At 42.0% G+C, this 19,325-nt stretch overlaps 2 protein-coding genes across 2 annotated transcripts in view; both read left to right on the forward strand.

Moving 5' to 3' along the window:
- The window catches only part of LOC311036401 (filamin-A-interacting protein 1-like), a 39,308-nt gene extending 33,143 nt beyond the window's left edge, over nt 1-6,165 (forward strand). Inside the window, exons 5-6 of the mRNA XM_084045080.1 lie at nt 1,828-4,636; nt 5,266-6,165. Coding sequence (XP_083901206.1) covers nt 1,828-4,636; nt 5,266-5,472 — 3,016 coding nt within the window. The 3' untranslated portion in view covers nt 5,473-6,165. The remainder of the gene's footprint in view (nt 1-1,827; nt 4,637-5,265) is intronic.
- A 1,654-nt stretch (nt 6,166-7,819) lies between these two features.
- On the forward strand, nt 7,820-17,832 carry LOC311036273 (cell cycle control protein 50A-like). The gene is made up of 7 exons (XM_084044866.1): nt 7,820-8,253; nt 10,185-10,307; nt 13,154-13,261; nt 13,984-14,071; nt 14,220-14,363; nt 14,464-14,673; nt 14,886-17,832. The coding sequence occupies exons 1-7, from the start codon at nt 7,996-7,998 to the stop codon at nt 15,077-15,079; spliced, it is 1,125 nt and encodes a 374-aa protein (XP_083900992.1). The 5' UTR covers nt 7,820-7,995; the 3' UTR covers nt 15,080-17,832.
- The last annotated feature ends 1,493 nt before the right edge of the window (nt 17,833-19,325 follow it).

Consider the following 19,325-nt stretch of genomic DNA (forward strand, 5'->3'; position numbering starts at 1 on the left):
TGTCAGGGTTCCTTGAATTCCTTCCAAATCTGTCTCCGGGGAGTTCAACCTGGCTCATCCTTATCTGGATTTCTCATTACAGTACAACCCCGCTCTCTCTCGCACGCACGCGCACGCACACGCACACGCACACAAGCACACACACACCTCCCCCCCAGGTGGAACTTTAGTAGACACGCTTACTGTCCTTTCTCATACACCAGTGAGATTATAGCTTCCTGTCTGAGGAGGTAATTTCCTGTCTTTTCTGATAAAGAGACTGGACTCCATCTATTTTTATTGATATCAGTTGATATGCAGTATAGTCCTCAGTGTTAATTTATCCATTTGTAACTCAGAGAGCATACAAATGGACCTTTACGGGTCCATTTGGTTACATTTGTAAACTCTCTGAGTTAAATTAACACTGAGTGTAGGTCTGAATGTTGCTGTGAGAAGAATGAAAATGCAACTTTCTTTCTGGTGCCATTTTTAAACTCTCTGACAGGTTTGTTTCCCCCCCCTGCTGAGTGTTAGTAAAAACATGAAAAAGAACACACATTTAGGAGGAGTCTTGTTGAGCGCCCTCCCTTTGACCATGGGTTCCACCCCTTCACACAGTCCAAACTAGAGCCTCACGCACACACACTCATCTCTCTCTCTCTCTCTCTCTCTCTCTCTCTCTCTCTCTCTCTCTCTCTCTCTCTCCCTCTCTCTCTCTCTCTCTCTCTCTCTCTCTCTCTCTCTCTCTCTCTCTCTCACACACACATGCATGCACAACATCTCTATGGGCAAAGTGACATCATTATCTTGAAGTCCGGTCGGTTGTGCTCCTCTGTATTTAGTCACCTTTCACTGTCCTGATGACATACTTGGAATGTGACGGTGCAGTGGAGACCATAGGGAGTACAGGGCCCCCCCCCTGTCAGCTTTCGTGTACTTTCAGTGGATTCTGTAATGTTTATGAGCTGCGTATAGGGCATCCCTCAGTGGGTAAGTTGTGATTGGAGCTTGAAGATTGTTTCCACATATCCAGGACAGCAGCTTTGTTTAGAATGAAGGTCAATATAGCTTTTCTTTTGTTGTTGTTGCTTTGGATGCTGTTGCATAATTGCCTCGCAGAGATGCTGTCTATAACATATTTGGTTTATTTTGCATTGCAAAAATGTGCTGGTTGACCATTCTATTACTCCTTTACTTGGAGTGCACAGAGAGATGGTGCAGTTTTGCATTCGCTTTGCATGTGATTTGTTGGAGACTGGGATGAGAATGGACATGAGCAGCATAGAAAGAAGCTGAAAAAAAGAGAGTGCTCTATGTGGGGGCTTCAGTTAAAGTTCTTGTTCTCTGCAGTCTCTAGTCTATCAGTAAGGACGGAAACAGTTTGGCAGTTGTTGTGTAGATCTTTGACAACTTATGTGATCTTTTTATGTTTAGCTTACCCTAAAATATCCTATCAGTTATCCTGTAAAATATGTACAGAAGGGCGCAGCTTCAGGTTATAGTTGAAAATCTAGTTGATTTCACTTTCACACACTACCCAAGTTTGCCATGGTGTAAATTGTTATGTTACACCCCATGCAGTAAATATTTCAAATGTGTTAATAACATCACAGTTTGTGGTATAGCCTACATTTGAATATATTTCGAGAATAATCACTATATAATTGCGTCCATTGGTGACTATTTGTCCAACTTGTGAAATGATTACTCTGAAATGTTATTTATGATCGAATGATGAATTCAAACAAAAAGCATGTTAAAATGCAAAATAATTGACAAAAAACACAGATATTCATCGTTTGAAATGCCAAGCTAATTATACCCTCCTCTGTCCTTCTTTTTCAGATTGAAGAAGTTACTTGAGAACGAGAAGGCCTACCAGGTGCGGAAGGAGAAGGAGCATAACAAGCGACTGGCCAAGGTGCGGGAGGAGCTGGTCAAGCTGAAGTCCTTCGCCCTGATGCTGGTGGACGAGCGCCAACTCCACCTGGAGCAGATCGACAAGCAGAGCCAGCGCGTCCAGGAGCTCGGCCAGCAGCTGCAGCAGCGCGAGCAGGCGCTGAGCGAGGCCAGTGGGCGCGCTCAGGAGGACGGTCAGAGGGTGCTGAGCCTGGACGCCGAGCTTAAGGAGAAGACGGCCAAGTTCGCCCAGCAGCACGAGGAGATGAGCGCCAAGCTGGCCAACCAGGAGTCCCATGGCCGCCAGCTTAACACCAAGATCTCTGGACTATCGCACAGAGTGGAGGAGCTAGAGGAAAGCAACCAGGCCTTGAAAAGGTCAGAGGAGGAGCTGCATGAGCTGAGGGAGAAGATCAGCAATGGGGAGTGCGGAAACTCCAACTTAATTGCCGAGTTGGAAAACCTCCGGAAACGAGTGCTCGAGATGGAGGGCAAGGACGAGGAGATCACCAAGACTGAAATGCAGTGTAAGGAGTTGAGGAAGAGACTGCAGGAGGAGGACAGTAAGAGCAAAGACCTCAGGCTGGAGGTGGAGAAGCTCCAGAAGAGAATGATGGAGCTGGAGAAGCTTGAGGAAGCATTCAACACCAGCAAGGCAGAGTGCACCCAGTTGCACGCTGCTCTGGACAGAGAGAGGGGCCTGACCAAAGAACTCTCAGACGAACTTGTGGCGCTCAGGATCAGGATGAAAGAGCTTGAGTCCTCCGAGTTGAGATTAGAGAAGTCAGAGTTAAGCCTCAAGGACGACCTGAGTAAGCTCAAGTCACTGACTGTCGCTTTGATGGATGAGAGAAAGAATCTCATGGAGAGAATGAAGTCAGAGGAGCGGAAAAAGGAGGACTTGAGCAAGAGGGTCGAAGCAGAGGAGGGCAAGGTCATGGAGGTCACTGAGAGATTGATAGATGAAAGCAAAAAATATCTGAAGCTAAAGTCAGAGATGGAAACCAAAGTGGGGACTCTAACAATAGAAAAGGGGGAGCTAAACACCAAGCTGGTTTATGAAATGGATAAAAACAAGGACCTGAATTCCAAGGTCAGCCAGATGAAAAAGACCTTGGAAAGTCTGGAGCAAGCAGAAAAACTATCCACAAAGCACATAGTAAAGTGTGAAATGGATAAAGCCTCTGATGCTGGCAAGAGAGAAGATAATAAAGTAAAGGAACTGACCTTCGAAATTGAGCGACTGAAGAACCGCCTCAAGCAGCTCGAGGTGGTAGAGGGAGACCTGATCAAGACAGAGGACCAGTATGACCTCTTGGAGAAAAAGTTCATGACAGAGCAAGACAAGGCGAACATTCTTTCCCAGCAGTTGGAGGAAATGCGGAGCCAGATCGCACGGAACAAAGCAATAGAGAAAGGAGAGGAGGAGAGCCGGGAGGATGACCTCCAGCAGCGCTGCAAGAAAGAGGAGGCCAAGACCAGAGACCTACATTCTGACGTTGTGGCCCTGAAGGAGAAGATCCATGAACTGATGCACAAAGAGGATCAGCTGTCTCAGCTCCAGGTGGATTACACATTGCTGCAGCAGAGGTTCTTGGAGGAGGAGGAGAAGGCCAAGAACACGGGCGTTGAGGTTTTCCACCTCACCAAAGAGCTCGAGGTGACCAAGCGACAGAGCCGAGCGCTGCGGCCCAGCTTGAACGGGAGGAGGATGGTAGACATTGCCATGACATCTACTGGAGTGCAGACAGAGGTTCCGAATGGAACAGCGGAAGAGGACACCCCAGCTGTGTTCATCAGGAAGTCGGTCCAGGAAGAGAATCACATCATGAGTAATCTCAGGCAGAAATGCCTGAAGAAGCCAGCCGAGAAGACCAGTGGTCTTGAGCGCTGCCTTTCATCTGGCCATGACTTAGGCATGAAGAAGTCCTGGATTCCCTGGATGAGGAAAAAGGAAAATGCCCCTCAGGGGAATAGCCTGGAAAAGCCGTTGCACATTAATGGGATGTCTTTGCCCACTGAGCTGACGGTGTCCCAAAAGCAAGGGCATCCTGTGCACATACGAGTGACTCCCGACCACCAGAACAGCACAGCCACACTCGAGATCAGCAGCCCGACTCCTGAAGACTTCTTCTCCAGCTCTGCTCCACTTAGCCCCAACCCGGCCCAGCCTAAGCCCAAAATCACAATCATTCCCACACACACTGCAGCTAACCATAGAGGCAGAACCACCGCTGGACCACGGGGCCCAGAGAGAGCCAAGTCACCTGTCACCATCACAACGATATCCAGGGCCAAGTCCCCAGAGAGCAGTCGAACTTCATCCTCGGCTTCAGGAAGGCCCTTGTCCCCGATTTCCATAATGACGGTCAGCACATCTGTAGTGCCTGACTCCTCTGCCTCCCCAGAACCCCAGGAAATGACCATGGGCCGGGCCGTGTTCAAGGTCACTCCTGAGAAACAGATGGTTCCGGTTCCCATCCGGAAGTGCCAGGCCAATGCCAACATCATCACCACCACGGAGGACAACAAGATCCACATTCACTTAGGCAACAGCGCAGCACCGAAGATGGTGGTCAGGCCTGTCACTGCTGGAACAGACTGCAAGGAGATGATGACCTTATCCACTGGGACCGTTTTGCGCTCCCCTCGCCAGATCACCACCACTACTGCCAGAACCTCTCCCAATAAAGTGATGAGCAGTATTACCATTACACCAATTACATCTACCCCATCCAGACCATCACAAACAATGGTAAGTTTTCTTGTTAATATCGTTAATTATTTTTTCGCTAACATATACTGGTCCTGCATGATGATGATGCATATGATGTAAACACGTGCATGTTTAAAAGTAATTGCCAGCTACGCTCTCCGCTGTTACGTAACAGTGTTGGGTGAAGATGCAACACTGTGGTGGTGTGCCCGTGGAGCGTATGATCTGGTCTTTGTGGTGCAGATGGATAGCGTGACAGAGATGGCTTTACGGACAGAGCTCAGAGCACAGTGGAGCCGTAACGACATGGCAAACTGCCACCATGTTACAATCAACGTTGTCATTTATAGCTGTTGTGCTCTGTTTACATTCACAAAAAGCCACATGGGGCTCGACGCCCTCTTGCTGGCACGCTGCACTGAAACTTTCGGCTGGGTCAACACTCACCAGCTCAGCTTGAAATGAAGGAATGAATAAATATTTGCATTTTTTAAAAACTCATTCCATATGATACTTATGATTGGTGACATTGTTTTGAATTTAGGAAACCCCACCCACCTGTAATATGTTTTTCCTTTCTCCCGGTGATTTACCTTGCATGTTTCCTGCAATTTATCTCCTCTCTGCTTTCTTTCATAACGGAACCCTTTCTCTTTGCTTTCTAAAAGGCCGGGCAAGAGGCCCAGCCACCCAGAGGAGGGCTGACCCGTATCCCGATGTCCAAGAGCCTGAAGACGGGGAAGACCGTGCTTGGAGCCCTGGGGATCTCCAGTGGAGTGAAGATCGAGTCACGTGCAGAGACTCAATCAATGAGAATAGAAGTTAGGAAATCTGCAGTAAACACCAGTGGCTTTCAAAATGGAGGAAAAGCCTGATGGACCCGGAGGATTAAAAAGGGCACAACGATGATCAGTGTGTCATCCAAGGCATTGAATGGGTATGAGGTGCTAAAACAGACAGTGGCAGTGAGCTACCTACCGTATAGATTTCTAAACGTGGTGCTACAGACAGATGTAGTGTAGACAGAGGACAAGATACCCAGAAAGATGTTCTGTGTCCTAATTCCCTTCAACAATACAACACTTAACGACGTAGAATACAGTGGAATGCTGTTGTACTTGAAATCAGGAATATATTTTATATTTTTGCAGTCTTTTATGCTTGTCAGTTTCATATCCATTTCTATCATGTAGAGCTGATATTGAGCATATTTGCAGTGTATTTGCAAGGGTGTTTGTGTGTGTGTGTGTGTGTGTGTGTGTGTGTGTGTGTGTGTGTGTGTGTGTGTGTGTGTGTGTGTGTGTGTGTGTGTGTGTGTGTGTGCGTGCGTGCGTACGTGCGTGCGTGCGTGCGTGCGCGTGTGCGTGTGTGGTGGGGGGTTTCAGACTATACTCAAACTGCTTCTTCCATTAGCGAGTATCTCTCTCACATGTAATTAATTTTTGTTGAAATATTTTCTAAAGACTTTAATTTACCAGAAGTCCCAGTATTTGTTTTATGTTTCAAGTGTTGTTTTCATTGTGTACATGATTTTGTAATTTAAATAAAATGTACTTTTGAAAGGGAAATGTGACAATTTAATTTATTTACAATGTTAGAAGCCAAATAAGAAACATCAAACTCCACTGGCTTGAGATTTGTTTTCTGAAAAGTCCACAGATGAAAGACTGCTCTGTAAAGGTTGGCAGTATTCTGTGGGGGCGTCTGTTGCATTTCACAGTAATTTGCGAAGCCGTCAGAGTTTGTATTGACCTATTATTTGTGTGGCCAGAGAATGAAATCAAAACAGATGGTCATATAATCTTGTGTTTGAGAGACTATGGGCAAAATTCTCACGGGTATCTCAACACAGATGAATGCTTGCCCGTAACCACCAATTAGAACAATTTGACTAACAAGCTGTTTGCAACAACAACTACCAAAGATGCTCATGTTGGATGAAAGAAAACAATTGTTTCCACTTGAGCAGTTATTCATATTTCATCAGTTTATACAGGGGAACAGTACCAAGGTTGTTCTTGTAGTTTATTATTATAATAATAATTATTATTATTCTTATAATTATTATTATTATTATTATTAGTCGTAGTAGTAGTAATAGTAGTGGACTTGATCTTGTGAGAATCATGCGCAGTAGCAGGTATGTGCATGATGTTTAGACTGAGCATTTGCATCATATTATTATGCAGGTGATGTTCTTCTGAATAGTAACATTGAGGTAATCTGAGGATTATATTGTTACTAGTGTTGTTGTTATTATCATCATTATCATCATCATCATCATCATCATCAAAGACACATAAAGGTGCTGTCAGTGATATTTATTTGTTTAAACAGTTAAATGCGTCCCATCACGATGCAGTGTGAGCTTGTAGATCGACTATTTTCAAATGGCCTAAATAGTGCTGAAGTGGGTAATGTATGTTTTGTAATAATAAATCAAAACCTACACAGGACCCCAATTTAAACAAGCCATGGTGCTTTCTTGGGTTCAATCCTTTTAGCATTGTATTTGTATTAAACTGCACTTTTTTTTTTCTTTTGGCAAACTGTTAATACAGTATTTAATCAATCAATCAAGCCTCTGGAGGCTAGAGGAGGAGGGCCTTTAGATTTGTGTGGTGACGCCACAACTACGTAATAGCACCCCATTGGTCGAGAAAACTTCCTGCTTGGTCTCCCTTCTTCCTGTCAGATTACAGTAACAACAAGCAGGGTTGCCATGTCCGCTTATTCTAAGCGACTTTGGGCTTGTTTTTCTGTAAGGTTGCTTGTAAAATATTGGTTGCGGGTTGAGTTTTTTCGGGCTTGTTTCTAAAGTGTAGTTGCTTATTTTGGTCTTGCTTCCTAATGTTGTTTAAACCAGTGTTTCTCAAACCTTTTCAAGTCAAGGACCCCCAAATGAATATGTATTTGTTTTGTCTGCGGAACGGAACCCCATCTGAAAAGATCCAGGGACCCCCATATAAGATTTGTGTTGTTAAAATGTTCAAAAAATATTCCTATTATTATTTTTTTAATCTTCAGTTTTTTGTTTGAAAATAGCAGATCTGCAAGCTCACAGCGTATTGTAATATATTGTAAAGAACCCAAGCTGTCGGGGGAACGATTCATTTCTCTTTCCAACCGTGATGGCATCAATCACATCTTTTTGTTTAAAAGGCGAAGGGCTCGCTTATTTTCATAGACCATGTTGCGTGTTTCTCTCGCAAGAACCTGGCAACACAGAGATCAAGCCATTATCAATGGCTGTTTAGCAGAACACAACAGTCACACATCAACCACATCCTCTTTTCCTCCAACAAGCAGCTTCTCCTTTTTATTTTCTCGCCGTGAAGTCTTGAAAGGAAAGAACCCAAGCTGTCGGGGGGAACGACGGTTCATTTCTCTTCCCAACCATGATGGCGTCCAGCTATAACGCCAAGGAGGAGGACGGAGGTTCTCACCCCGGAGCTCCGGGCGGCGGGGCCGCCGCGGCCGCCGTCAACAAGAGCAAGAAGCCGGACAACACGGCGTTCAAGCAGCAGCGGCTGCCGGCCTGGCAGCCCATCCTCACCGCGGGCACCGTGCTGCCGGCCTTCTTCGTCATCGGCCTCATCTTCATCCCGATCGGCATCGGCCTCTTCGTCACGTCCAACAACATCAAAGAGTTTGAGGTAAAAAAAATACAAAACAAACAAAAAACGCGAGAGTAAACATAAAAACAGTGGTGGAAATGAAGTACTATTTGTTTGTTTTTTACTTAAGTAAAAGTATCAACACTGCAATGTAGAAATACTCTGTTACAAGTAAAGGTCTGGGAATTCTAAATTTGCTTCAGTAAAACTACAAAATTATTGGTATCGACATGTTGAAGTACCAAAAGTAAAGGTACTCATTATACAGTTTTCAAATGTGTTCAAATCTTTTGAAAATAGCCAAAATGTATATAGGGCTAAAGTGGTTAATGTCTGTTTTGTAATAATAAGCTAAATCTTCAAAGTAACTTAAGTTTTAAAATAATTATAGTGGAGTAAAAAGTACGATATTTGCCTCTGAGATGTAGTGGAGTAGAAGTAAAAGTACTGAAATCGGAAATACAGCAGTAAAGTAAAAAATACCTTAATCAGTTATGATAAATTAAATGTTACTTAAACCACTGAAACATAACAAGATGAAATATGGACGAGGTCTCTGCCCGACGTGAAAGACAACTTTTACTTGGCTTTAATCATTGCAGCTCTGCTGCAACGTTACTATTATTATTAGCCTTGGATCAAGACTATCATAGATGTATTTGATCGAGTCTGACTTTTACTTGATCATAGATATGCAAATGTCAAAATGGATAAAATACATCTATGATCGTCTTGATCCAAGGCTACTTGACAACATTGACATTCTACGAGTCAGTTTCCCGTTGCAGTGGTTGTGAAGGATACCAGTATTTGACAGGAAATTATCTTGCACCTCATGGGGCTTTATCTTTATTATCTATACCAGTGGTCCGGGGACCACCAGTGGTCCTTGAGGGGGTTCCAGGTGGTCCCCAGCTAAATGATGGAGAGTTGATAACCAAAATGACCCATACAGATCTTTAACTCTTGAGAGTGTAAAATGAATCCAAATGGACCCTTATAGATCTTAAATTATTGTTAAACATCAGCATCATCACTTAATTAAAGAATTGTTATTTTGATCAACGTTGCCTGTTGTCTCTCCTATACCAACATCAATACAGCATAGAATTGTGGACAAAATCTTATCCAACGACAACAAAATATCCTAAATTTTGGGTCTGAGCGGCTAAATTTAATCAAACGGTGGTCCATGGCTCAAATACCAAATAAATAATAGACCTTGATATGAAAAACCACTGCTCTATATCTAAGGCTAGGTTATGTAGACTGATGCCAGGTCATTGTTGACCTGGCATCCTATAGTGTGTATAGTTTCAACTTTCAATTTACAGATTATTGATTTTTTTGGGGATATTCTACTGTTAGACTGATGATAGGTTCTTGGTTTACCTATGATCCTAGATTACTATTTCTACGCATTTGATGCAAGGACAACCTTGTGTAAATATTTTGTTCTGGTTCCTCATACATTGTATTATTATTGTGATGTTGCTGGCACAGCAGTGCGGACCATAACCACACGGACCATACTCGCTGCTTACTGTTGACAAATGAAACCTCTATTAGTTGTAACTTGTTCCCTAACAAACGCAGTGACATTGTGGGGGTGAATGGTGCTTTCACAAAATATCCACACAATGAGATTTCAAGTAATCATAATGCTCACTGTTAGTGTATATACTAAAGTAGGTAAAGGCTAATGACAGGAAGACCTGTTAGGTTCAGAAAATGCTTAAGTGGTTAATCGTTTTTATCTTTTTCTAATTTGATTTATTACGCTAATGTCTGTATGATGTGTTTTTGTTAGTATGTTTTTCTCGAAAGAAAAAAATGTGTGTCCTTGTTTAAGGGGAGGGGGGAGGGAGATGTAAGTATGTATGTGTGACAATGTTTTGTTTATTACAAAAGAACAAAAAGTTAGTTTATTATTTTCCAGTAACTTAGTCAACTGGTGTGTTGTTTTTCAGATCGATTACACTGGTGATGACGACGTGGCTCATCCATGCTACAACTGCGCTCATAACTTCAGCTGGAACAGCACAATGCTGTGCAACTGCTCTGTGCCTTTTACACTGAAGCAACCATTTGAGGTGAGATGAGCTCCATAAATAATCCTATTCCCTCTGGCCTAAAACTGATAGTGATAATGTGGATATGTACAATAAAATCCTCAGTATTAGTTTAACTCAGAGAATGTACTTTTGTAGATTCTCTGAGTTACAAATGGATACAATAACACTACCAGAAAGACATTCCTGGCACCAGATGTCCATTAGTCATCTATTTGTGTTTGAAGAGACACTTAAGCGTTGGCTCGAGCACTCATTCAAATTGATTAGTCCATTTTGGAGCATGCTGTTAAGAAGGCAATCCAGCATCTCCACAAGGCTGTAATCGATTACTTACAGAAACCCCTACACTTACATTGTATTTATGTCTACCTTTCATCTCAAGTGCTTCTGGAAAACACCAGAGTGATTCATGCATTAACCCATTAATGGGTTAAGCCTAGCTTTGGCAGATTAATATGTTTTTTTTTTAGTTTAGTTAGATCTCAAATGTCCCGACTCCCGAGAAACTTTTTTTTTTTTAATTTTACTTACTGCTGTATATGTATTGGAAGAAGAGCTGGTCTGTGTATACAAATTACCCAATTAAGCTTAACGACCAAGCAACAAGGCTACAATCACGTCTGAAGCTACAAAATGACATGCAACACTTGTCACTGCATGACGAAATGACATGCGACACTTGTCAGTCACTGCATGACGGGTATGACGCGCTAAGAAAAAGTTGAGCTGGCTTCAACTTTTGTCAGCACTCCAATGACGCAGTGAAGTGTCAATCAGTCGTGTATTAGAAGATTATTATTGTTATGTTGTACTGTCCTGACGATGAGTTGTTCTAGGACGCTGGTGGGCGAGTACGTCACTTAGGTCTCGATGATGAGGGCAGTATCTCAAGGTGGAGATACTGACTGAGGGGGCGGGGGGGGGTGGGGATTAACCCTTGAGCTCATACAATGGTGGTTCTTTCTTCTAGATCAGAATGAGTAAAGTTCCGAGCTTGGTGCCTAGTATGGCTAGCGGTTAGTCTTGCCTATGGCGATGTCATCTCTCAAGAACAGATTCTGCTCTGCGTTTGAATCTGTCGGGGGGGTTGTCATATCGTGTACGCACTGGCCTACAAGTGGGCGTGCCTTCAGATCAGGAAGCAGGCCGCGCTTTACCCAATCAAATGTAGTGGGCGGGATTTACGTGTCTGCCGATCCTTCCCCACTAGAAACAAACCGAAACTCATTTAACAATAGCGTCCTCGGAGCAGACAAAACCACGGAAAGATATTCACATTTTAACTTGCTCTTTCATCATAGAAACAAGTGGGCTTATAACCAAAACGATCCATGTTCTCTGGGAGAAGTGGTGTTAGTGTTCCATGTCGAAATATTTTTAGTGGGAATGAAAACATAGTCGCACCACCGGAAGTGAAAGGCTGAAGGCAGACCAAAACCCCGGTTTCCTTGCGTACGTGTGCTACGTCGACTTCCTCCCAGAGCCAAGTGAGATAGTGAAAAACAGCAGAGGGCACTGTTTTTCCTTTTCATTTGGCGATGGGTTCCCAGATTGATGGCGATGTGATCCTATAGGATTGACACTAGTCCACTGACTGAACTCAGTCTTTCGTCTACTGTATGTCACTAGTCCACTGACTGAACCCAGTACTCATACTGTATGTCTCTATGGGGAATATGTAGCTGTACTGTAGCTGTTCTTCCTCACCTCTTAGGAGATATCGTGTGTCCCTTCGTGGTCTGCTTAGAATATTAGTATATATTCGTTCGGTAGCAGAGCACAAGAGCTGATTGGTTTCTTGGTTGGGCTATAATGGCTGAGTTCACTGGGAAGAAGAGGGGAAAGCAATGCGGTCAAAAGGAATACCAAAACGTTCGCCCCAAAAACAAATACAACAATGCAAGAACCAGCGAGCAGTCGGTGGAAAAAAATGGGGGCGAGCGTGTTTTGGGACGAGTCGTGTATTAACGTTAAATCAACATAAGTGTTAGTTTTCTTATAAAGGGCTTCTAAATCGTTCCAGTGTGTGTGTGTCAACGTATTCCGTGCTGTTTGTCGGTGTTTATTTAATATTTACACAGAGAGGTTTGGTTCACTGTGGTGCGCAACTGTGCATGCCTCCGCAGCATGCACCTGTGACGATTGTAATATGATTCAAATGTTGTTATTGTTTTTCATTATGTATGTGTTTTATATGCTGTTATCAGGGCGTCCTTGAAAAAGAGAGCTTGCTCTCAATGGGCTTCCCTGAATAGATAAAGTAAAAAGAAAGAAAATAACATTGATATCAGGATCAGTTCACAGTTGAATTTTATATTGATATTGAAGTTAAGATTAACATCTGTGCTACATCAACAATTAGATTTATTTCTATATATTATATCAAGTAAGTGCTTTATGTGCTTGTAATTTCAAAACAGTTTAATCTGTAATTTCAAAGAAAAGTAACTGTTGAGGTTAGGTTCAGGTTTCTTTATTATTACATCAAAGCAAAACAAGTCCAAAAATAAATAGGCGAAACTGAGGCACTGTCTCTGTCCTTTTCTTTTCTTTTTAAAGTTATTTGGTGAGTTCTGTCATAAATGTTTGGATATTGTGTTTTTAGAAGTATATTGGGTTTAGTACCAAATAAGTTTTACTCTGGGAAGGTGAAATCAGACTGCTCCATTCATTGCACTGACCCAAGTTTATATACTGTATTTGTAGGCCAAAGACATTTTGTAATGTTCAAGGTATCTTACTATCTTCATTACGTCTTGTGTACATGAGAGTAAATATTTTGTTCTGGTTCCTCGTACATTTTTATTGGGATATTATCTACATTGCCTCTATTGATATTAATTTCCACCTCTCCTCCCTTCCAGAGCAATGTCTTCATGTATTATGGCTTGTCCAACTTCTACCAGAACCACAGACGTTATGTGAAGTCGAGGGATGACAGCCAATTGAATGGTGACAAGTCATCTTTGAAGGTATGCCCCGAGGGCCTAATCTCTGGAACAGCTTGATGTTTGCTCTGCCCAGTCACTACTACTCACTAGAGGTTTTTATTTTTAAAGACGTTTTCTCCCTGGCCTTCAACTGTATTTGAGTGAGAAACTGTGGCCTTTACTGTGTATTGCTGCTTTTAGCCCTTCTTCTTTTTTTTCCATTTGTGTATTTATTCTCTTGTTTGGTTGAGTTGAGTACTAAATATTTATTAAATATAGATAATAAGATAATAATGTTATTGTTTTATTAGATCATGGCTTACACCTATGTGTTTCTGCAGGAGCTATGCCTATGATTGTTTTTTTTTAAACTATATTTTTCTATTGGCTTTCAACTTAAGCTTAGTTCAGCTTAGTTGCAACGAGGAGTTGACACTTGCAGCCACTTCCAACAGAATCCCCCATAACATTTACAGCGCCTTGCAGTGCAAGGCGTTGTCAGAAATGTGTTGCAACTTGTTTTCTTTGCGTTTCAGCAAGTTGAATCTCTTACGACTCAATCAGCCAACAGGGAACTTGGCGTTTCAGACCACTGTGACTTTTCTCTGCAACATTATAATACCATTTTATTGTATCGAGATCTTTGGTCCGAACTAGGCTTTTTACCACTAACCTTGATTTAGAAAATGGACAATATAGAAGCTCACTTCTCGTTTGTAATTTAATCCTTGTGTTAAATTAAATCTCTACATCACTATTTGCAGAGCCCAAGCAAGGAATGTGAGCCTTACCGTACCAGTGATGGCCTGCCCATCGCTCCATGTGGTGCCATTGCAAACAGCCTTTTTAATGGTGAGCAAATCGAATGTAGCAGCATTAGTAGTTTAGCATTTTTATTCTCATCAGTCAAAGGAATGTTTAACACCCTCCTTCTCAACCATAACCATGTGTCACGTTGACCTGTGTGGGAACATAAACTAAACTTATTTCTGATTCCTAGACACTCTGGAGTTGTTTCACATTGATGCCAACAACACGAAAAATCGCATTCCTCTGGTAAAGAAGGGCATCGCGTGGTGGACGGACAAGCACGTGAAATTCAGGAATCCCGGCGGAGACGGCAACCTCACCGCATCTTTCCAAGGTACTTAACATGCCATACAAATGACCTGCTTGGCACATAGCCAGTGAAGACTAGCTATGATATATGATATAACTAAGTCATTGCCATTGTCCTCTCCCAGGCACCAACAAGCCGGTGAACTGGAGGAAGCCAGTGTTTGAGTTGGACTCATCGGACCCAGACAACAACGGCTTCATCAACGAGGACTTCATCGTGTGGATGCGCACCGCCGCCCTGCCCACCTTCCGGAAGCTGTACCGCATCATTCAGAAGAAGTCCAGCATGACTCCAACTCTGCCCAGTGGCAAATACGTCCTCGAGGTCACCTATAGTATCCTTTTTGATTTGAGTACAGCCCTCTTCCAGAACTTATCCATAGTTTCTAAAGCGGTGACTTGTAATCAAGGTAAAGTTGTTAACAGTCAATATTTTAATGTACTACTTGCCATAAATCCAAATATTTTAGGTGAACCGTTTGTATCCTCCTTTACTTTTCTCTTGATCCTGAAGTTTCAACCCTTTTCCTTTAACCGTATGCATCAGATTACCCTGTGCGTAGCTTTGATGGCAGGAAGCGCATGATCCTGAGCACCATTTCCTGGATGGGCGGCAAGAACCCCTTCCTGGGCATCGCGTACATCACCGTGGGCTCTGTTTGCTTTTTCCTCGGCGTGGTTCTGCTCATCATCCACCACAAATACGGCAGCCGCAACAGCAGCCCCGATATTCCAAACTAACTTCTTCCTATACAGAGCTTCCTATACACTCATGCTTATGTCACTTTTCCATACATAGTTATGGCTCGCCACGCCTCTCCTCTACTTAACTCAGTTTATTTTGGTTTTCCACTGCACTGGACCCCCCATCCTCCCATAGGTTACCGTCATATGAAAACTGCCGTCCAAAGTGCTAATGATGCCTGGATATAATCTTCATTTTAACCTATACATTCCATCAGACACAGTTTCTGTTATCATTAAGGCAAGAAATGGGCCATGCAGTTGCTCAACACTGATTAATTTCTGGTTTAAACTTTTCTTAATAGTTGAACGTCCTTTTCAATGGGTCTAAGAGCGCAACACAAAAAGATACTGAGGACTAAATAAATAAGAAATGTTTAATTTATTACTACACACAGTGACATTTACAAGAACAGCGGAGCTTAATGTCAGGGTGAACCATGACCTAAACCCTGCTACAAAAGTGAAAGGGGGGGGACATTAAACCTAACTTCTAACTTTTCACAAAACTGGTGATTTGCCCCTACTGCTCCGTGTATTTATTATTGCAATGGATTATATATAGAAAGGAAAAGACGGCAGCAGGAAGCTAAAGTTAATAAAGGCTACATCTGGTTACTCTTAGAGCTAATCGTCCTTATTACAGTAAACACAGACAGACACAATGCAGTCTAATCTCACTGATCACTAACACACCAGGACTTACAAATCCTCTCAAATAGAAGACACACAAAAATAAAACAATGGGTGGCCGTAACTACAGTATTTGCAACTTGCGAGCTTCCATGCTGTCCCATCCATAGATGTCATGATGCGAGTGAGGATTCTCTGACCAACCAGTAGTCGGCAGCATTTGGACCTCACCATTTGGTATCGCCTCACCTCACTTCCTAGAAGTTGGAGTTGGGGGTTCTAAAAAGTACTTGTTAGTACCGGATACCTGGCATCAGGTACTAATGGTAAGGCAAATAAGGAGGGTAGAGCCGTGGCGTGGCGAGCTGGGATTATGTATTGCAAAAGCACCATTAGTCTCTCAAGCCAGTCCATCTCTTCCACAATTTTCAAATGCTACATACTGTAGACAGTTTGTAATTCCACACTGTAAAAGTTGAGAAGAGGAAGCTGCTGTCTGCTCTTCTCTATCCAACCAATAATGACACTGTTAACAAAAATGTATTTTTTTCAAATATCTTTTTGAATTTCCATTTTTGGTAAGCAGCTAGCTAGCTAGGAATCGACTCATTTGGTCACTTTATGTTCTACTCATTTTCAGAGCTTACAAAATACAGACGGGTTGGTGGAAGAATTAGAACATTGTGGGAGACATTGCATCTGTCTTGAGAGACTACCTCACGCATGCCTGGGCGCCCCGTGGGGCCCTGTTCTGGACTGCTTGTCAATTTCAGCCTGAATGCACTGGTCCTTCTGTAAATGTATGTTTGTGTTACGTTAGAATACACGCTAACCTCCCTCATGTGAGGACAGCAGTCACTGTCAAGCGAGTGCTGGCCTCTGTGTTTCTGAGGGCAGCAACCACTGTGTCAATAACACAGGGAGAAGGTGATGATCAGGTCCTTCATCCGCTACCTTCGGAGACTGCATGGTCTTGTATAGCATTGGGGACCGTGTCCACAGAAGGCATTCTATGAGCGGAGGAGCGCCTTGTATATCACGTTCAGAGCATTTGCACGCAGCGTTTATTGATGCCCACAACATTTAAACCTATTTCACACCTGCTTTCTGTGGACATGGCCCCTTGTGCTTCACTTTGTCCATGTCCACAATGAAAAGTGGAAACACATTGATCGCCATTGTGTAAGGCACCTTCTTACTCACATTCAGACCCTTCATCGTCGCTGGTGATGACCATGAGTTCTTCCTGAACCCGCAGCATCTTTTTGTTTCATTTGGGTTGGCCGTTCACGTTTTCCTTCCGTTTTGCACCAGGCTTGTACAATCATGCTTGGCTAACATATCGGATGGTCATGGCAAAAAAGGAGAGTGTTGGAGCCTTGGATTCTGTGTCTTGTGTGCATGTGGTGTAGCTTCAAGATGGCTGCTGCTGTTCAATATCTGTTTTACTTTTTATTTATCCATGCTGTATATTATGTTCTCTGAGCAGTGCGTTGTGAATGGCTTGCTTACTGAAGGATGTATATATTTTAAATTGAGATTTTAAAGTGAGTTTTTGTGGTCATCCTGTACTGTAATATGTCCTGCTGATGAATGTATCACTGTGTTCCACTGACATATACCTCTAGCTGTTTCAACTTGGCTTGAATATTGAATGGAATGCTCATAGTGGGTTAGTATGCTGATGGAAAGCATTTATTAAGTATTTTACTCTTGCAGAGGTAATAGCAGGTCAATGACAAATTATACCAAAAATAAACATTATTTGACCATGGCACGGTTTGGTTTCGTACAAATGTTTGTGGATTGCGGCATTCCTAAGGGTTTTTCTTTAGCTGATGAGCTAATGCGTATTTGTTGCAAATACTGCTATAAAATTTGTATCCAGTGCTGTAAAGGTTTTGTATAGGTAATCTATTTTGATGAACTTGTTAATCAAATTCTTACATCACTCTTGACCAATGATATGCACTTTAAAAGTGTCATTTGTTAGCTGTTTTTTTCCACCTAACTTCATTCTGTCCTTTATAAATGCATAATTAATCGGGAGTTCTGGTTGATTAAATCTGGACCTAATGGCTTGTTTTATGACCATATTAAAAATATGTTGGTCAATGCGTTGGTCATCTGTGTCGTTTGATTTGATAGCAGACAGTTATATGCAAATTACATTGTCAAAATAAATGTTTTCAGGGCATTGCTAAATCATTGCAATGAACACTACGTGTAGGCTATATGTAGTACTTAAACATCTAATGTCTGAAATCCTTTTTTATTTTGTTTTATTAAGGCAGTCTGACAGTTGTCTGACATTTTCTGCACCTTCCTAGCGTAGTCCCCCTGTGCATCATGAAGTGTTCATGCTTGACTGCAACTCTTCACCATACTGTAGCTTTTGCTTTAGGCTACTATACTAGAATATAACAAAGTTATTCCAGTATATGACTATACAGTATTTGCATAAATTCTAAAAGAATTTCCTCAGTAACACTTCCTCCTGGTTCACTTGCTAAGCGGCTTGTGGCTGACTTGACACCAACTTGAGGTGTGAATAGGAAGGTAAAAAAACATTTGCACAGTTACAAAGTGCTTGTTTTGACCTGATATGATCACAGTAAAACATGCAGTTGAACAGTTGATATGCTGCGATTAACTCCAATAATAGTTATACTTAAGCAATAACTCCTGATGGGTCATATTTCAGGGGAAAGTCAATTCTGCAAAGATAATAAATATGAATACATATGTGATTCAGATGGACAGTTTATACAATTTAAAACATCTTTATGATATCAAAACAAAAGCTTTCAGATCATAAACTTTCAACTTTAGTTACAGTTTTCAGCTTTAATTAATCAAATGCATTATGTTTATTCGCTATTTTATGAATTACACGTTGCGTTATATAAGTATAAGTATATAGGTCAGTGATGCTGAAACTGGGGTTGCATTGCTATTTTCAAATAGCCAAAGTTTAAATAGGGCTGAAGTGATGTATGTTTTTGTAATAATAATCAAAATCTACAAAGTAACTAGTAGTTAAGTTTTCAATAGTAGTCGAGTACAGCATTTGCCTCTGGGAAATTGGAAATACTCAAGTTAAGCAAAAAATACCTCAAATTATACTTAATTACAGTACTTGAGTAAATGTTTGTTTGATTGATTGATTGATTGATGCACTTTATTTAGTAAGACATGAGAACAACAGTACATGGAAGTACAAAATTCACAATACAAGGTCTACTAAACTGGGAGACTCATTAAGCACTGAGCTTGTTTAAGATGAGATCCCCATGCACAAACAAATCATGATGAAATGAAACTTGTACTTTTACTGGCCACCACTTTGTTTATTATTGAAACAGGGCTCACTCACTCCGGAGCAATAGGTGGCGGTAATGCACCCAACGTCAGTTGACTGTGACAGTGTTGCCATGTCGGCTTATTATAAGCGACATAGGGCTTATTTGTCTGTGGTTGCTTGTGGTGGCGGATTCGGGCATTTTGGGCTTGTTTCTAACGTGTACTTGCTTATTTAGGCTTGCTTCCAAATGTTTTAATTCTTTTCATGAAAATATGTTGAGCCAGGGAGCATTTGTGTTGTTAAAGA

This window comes from Gymnoscopelus microlampas, assembly GCF_963454915.1.
Source record: "Gymnoscopelus microlampas genome assembly, chromosome: 20".
NCBI classification, from domain to species: domain Eukaryota; kingdom Metazoa; phylum Chordata; class Actinopteri; order Myctophiformes; family Myctophidae; genus Gymnoscopelus; species Gymnoscopelus microlampas.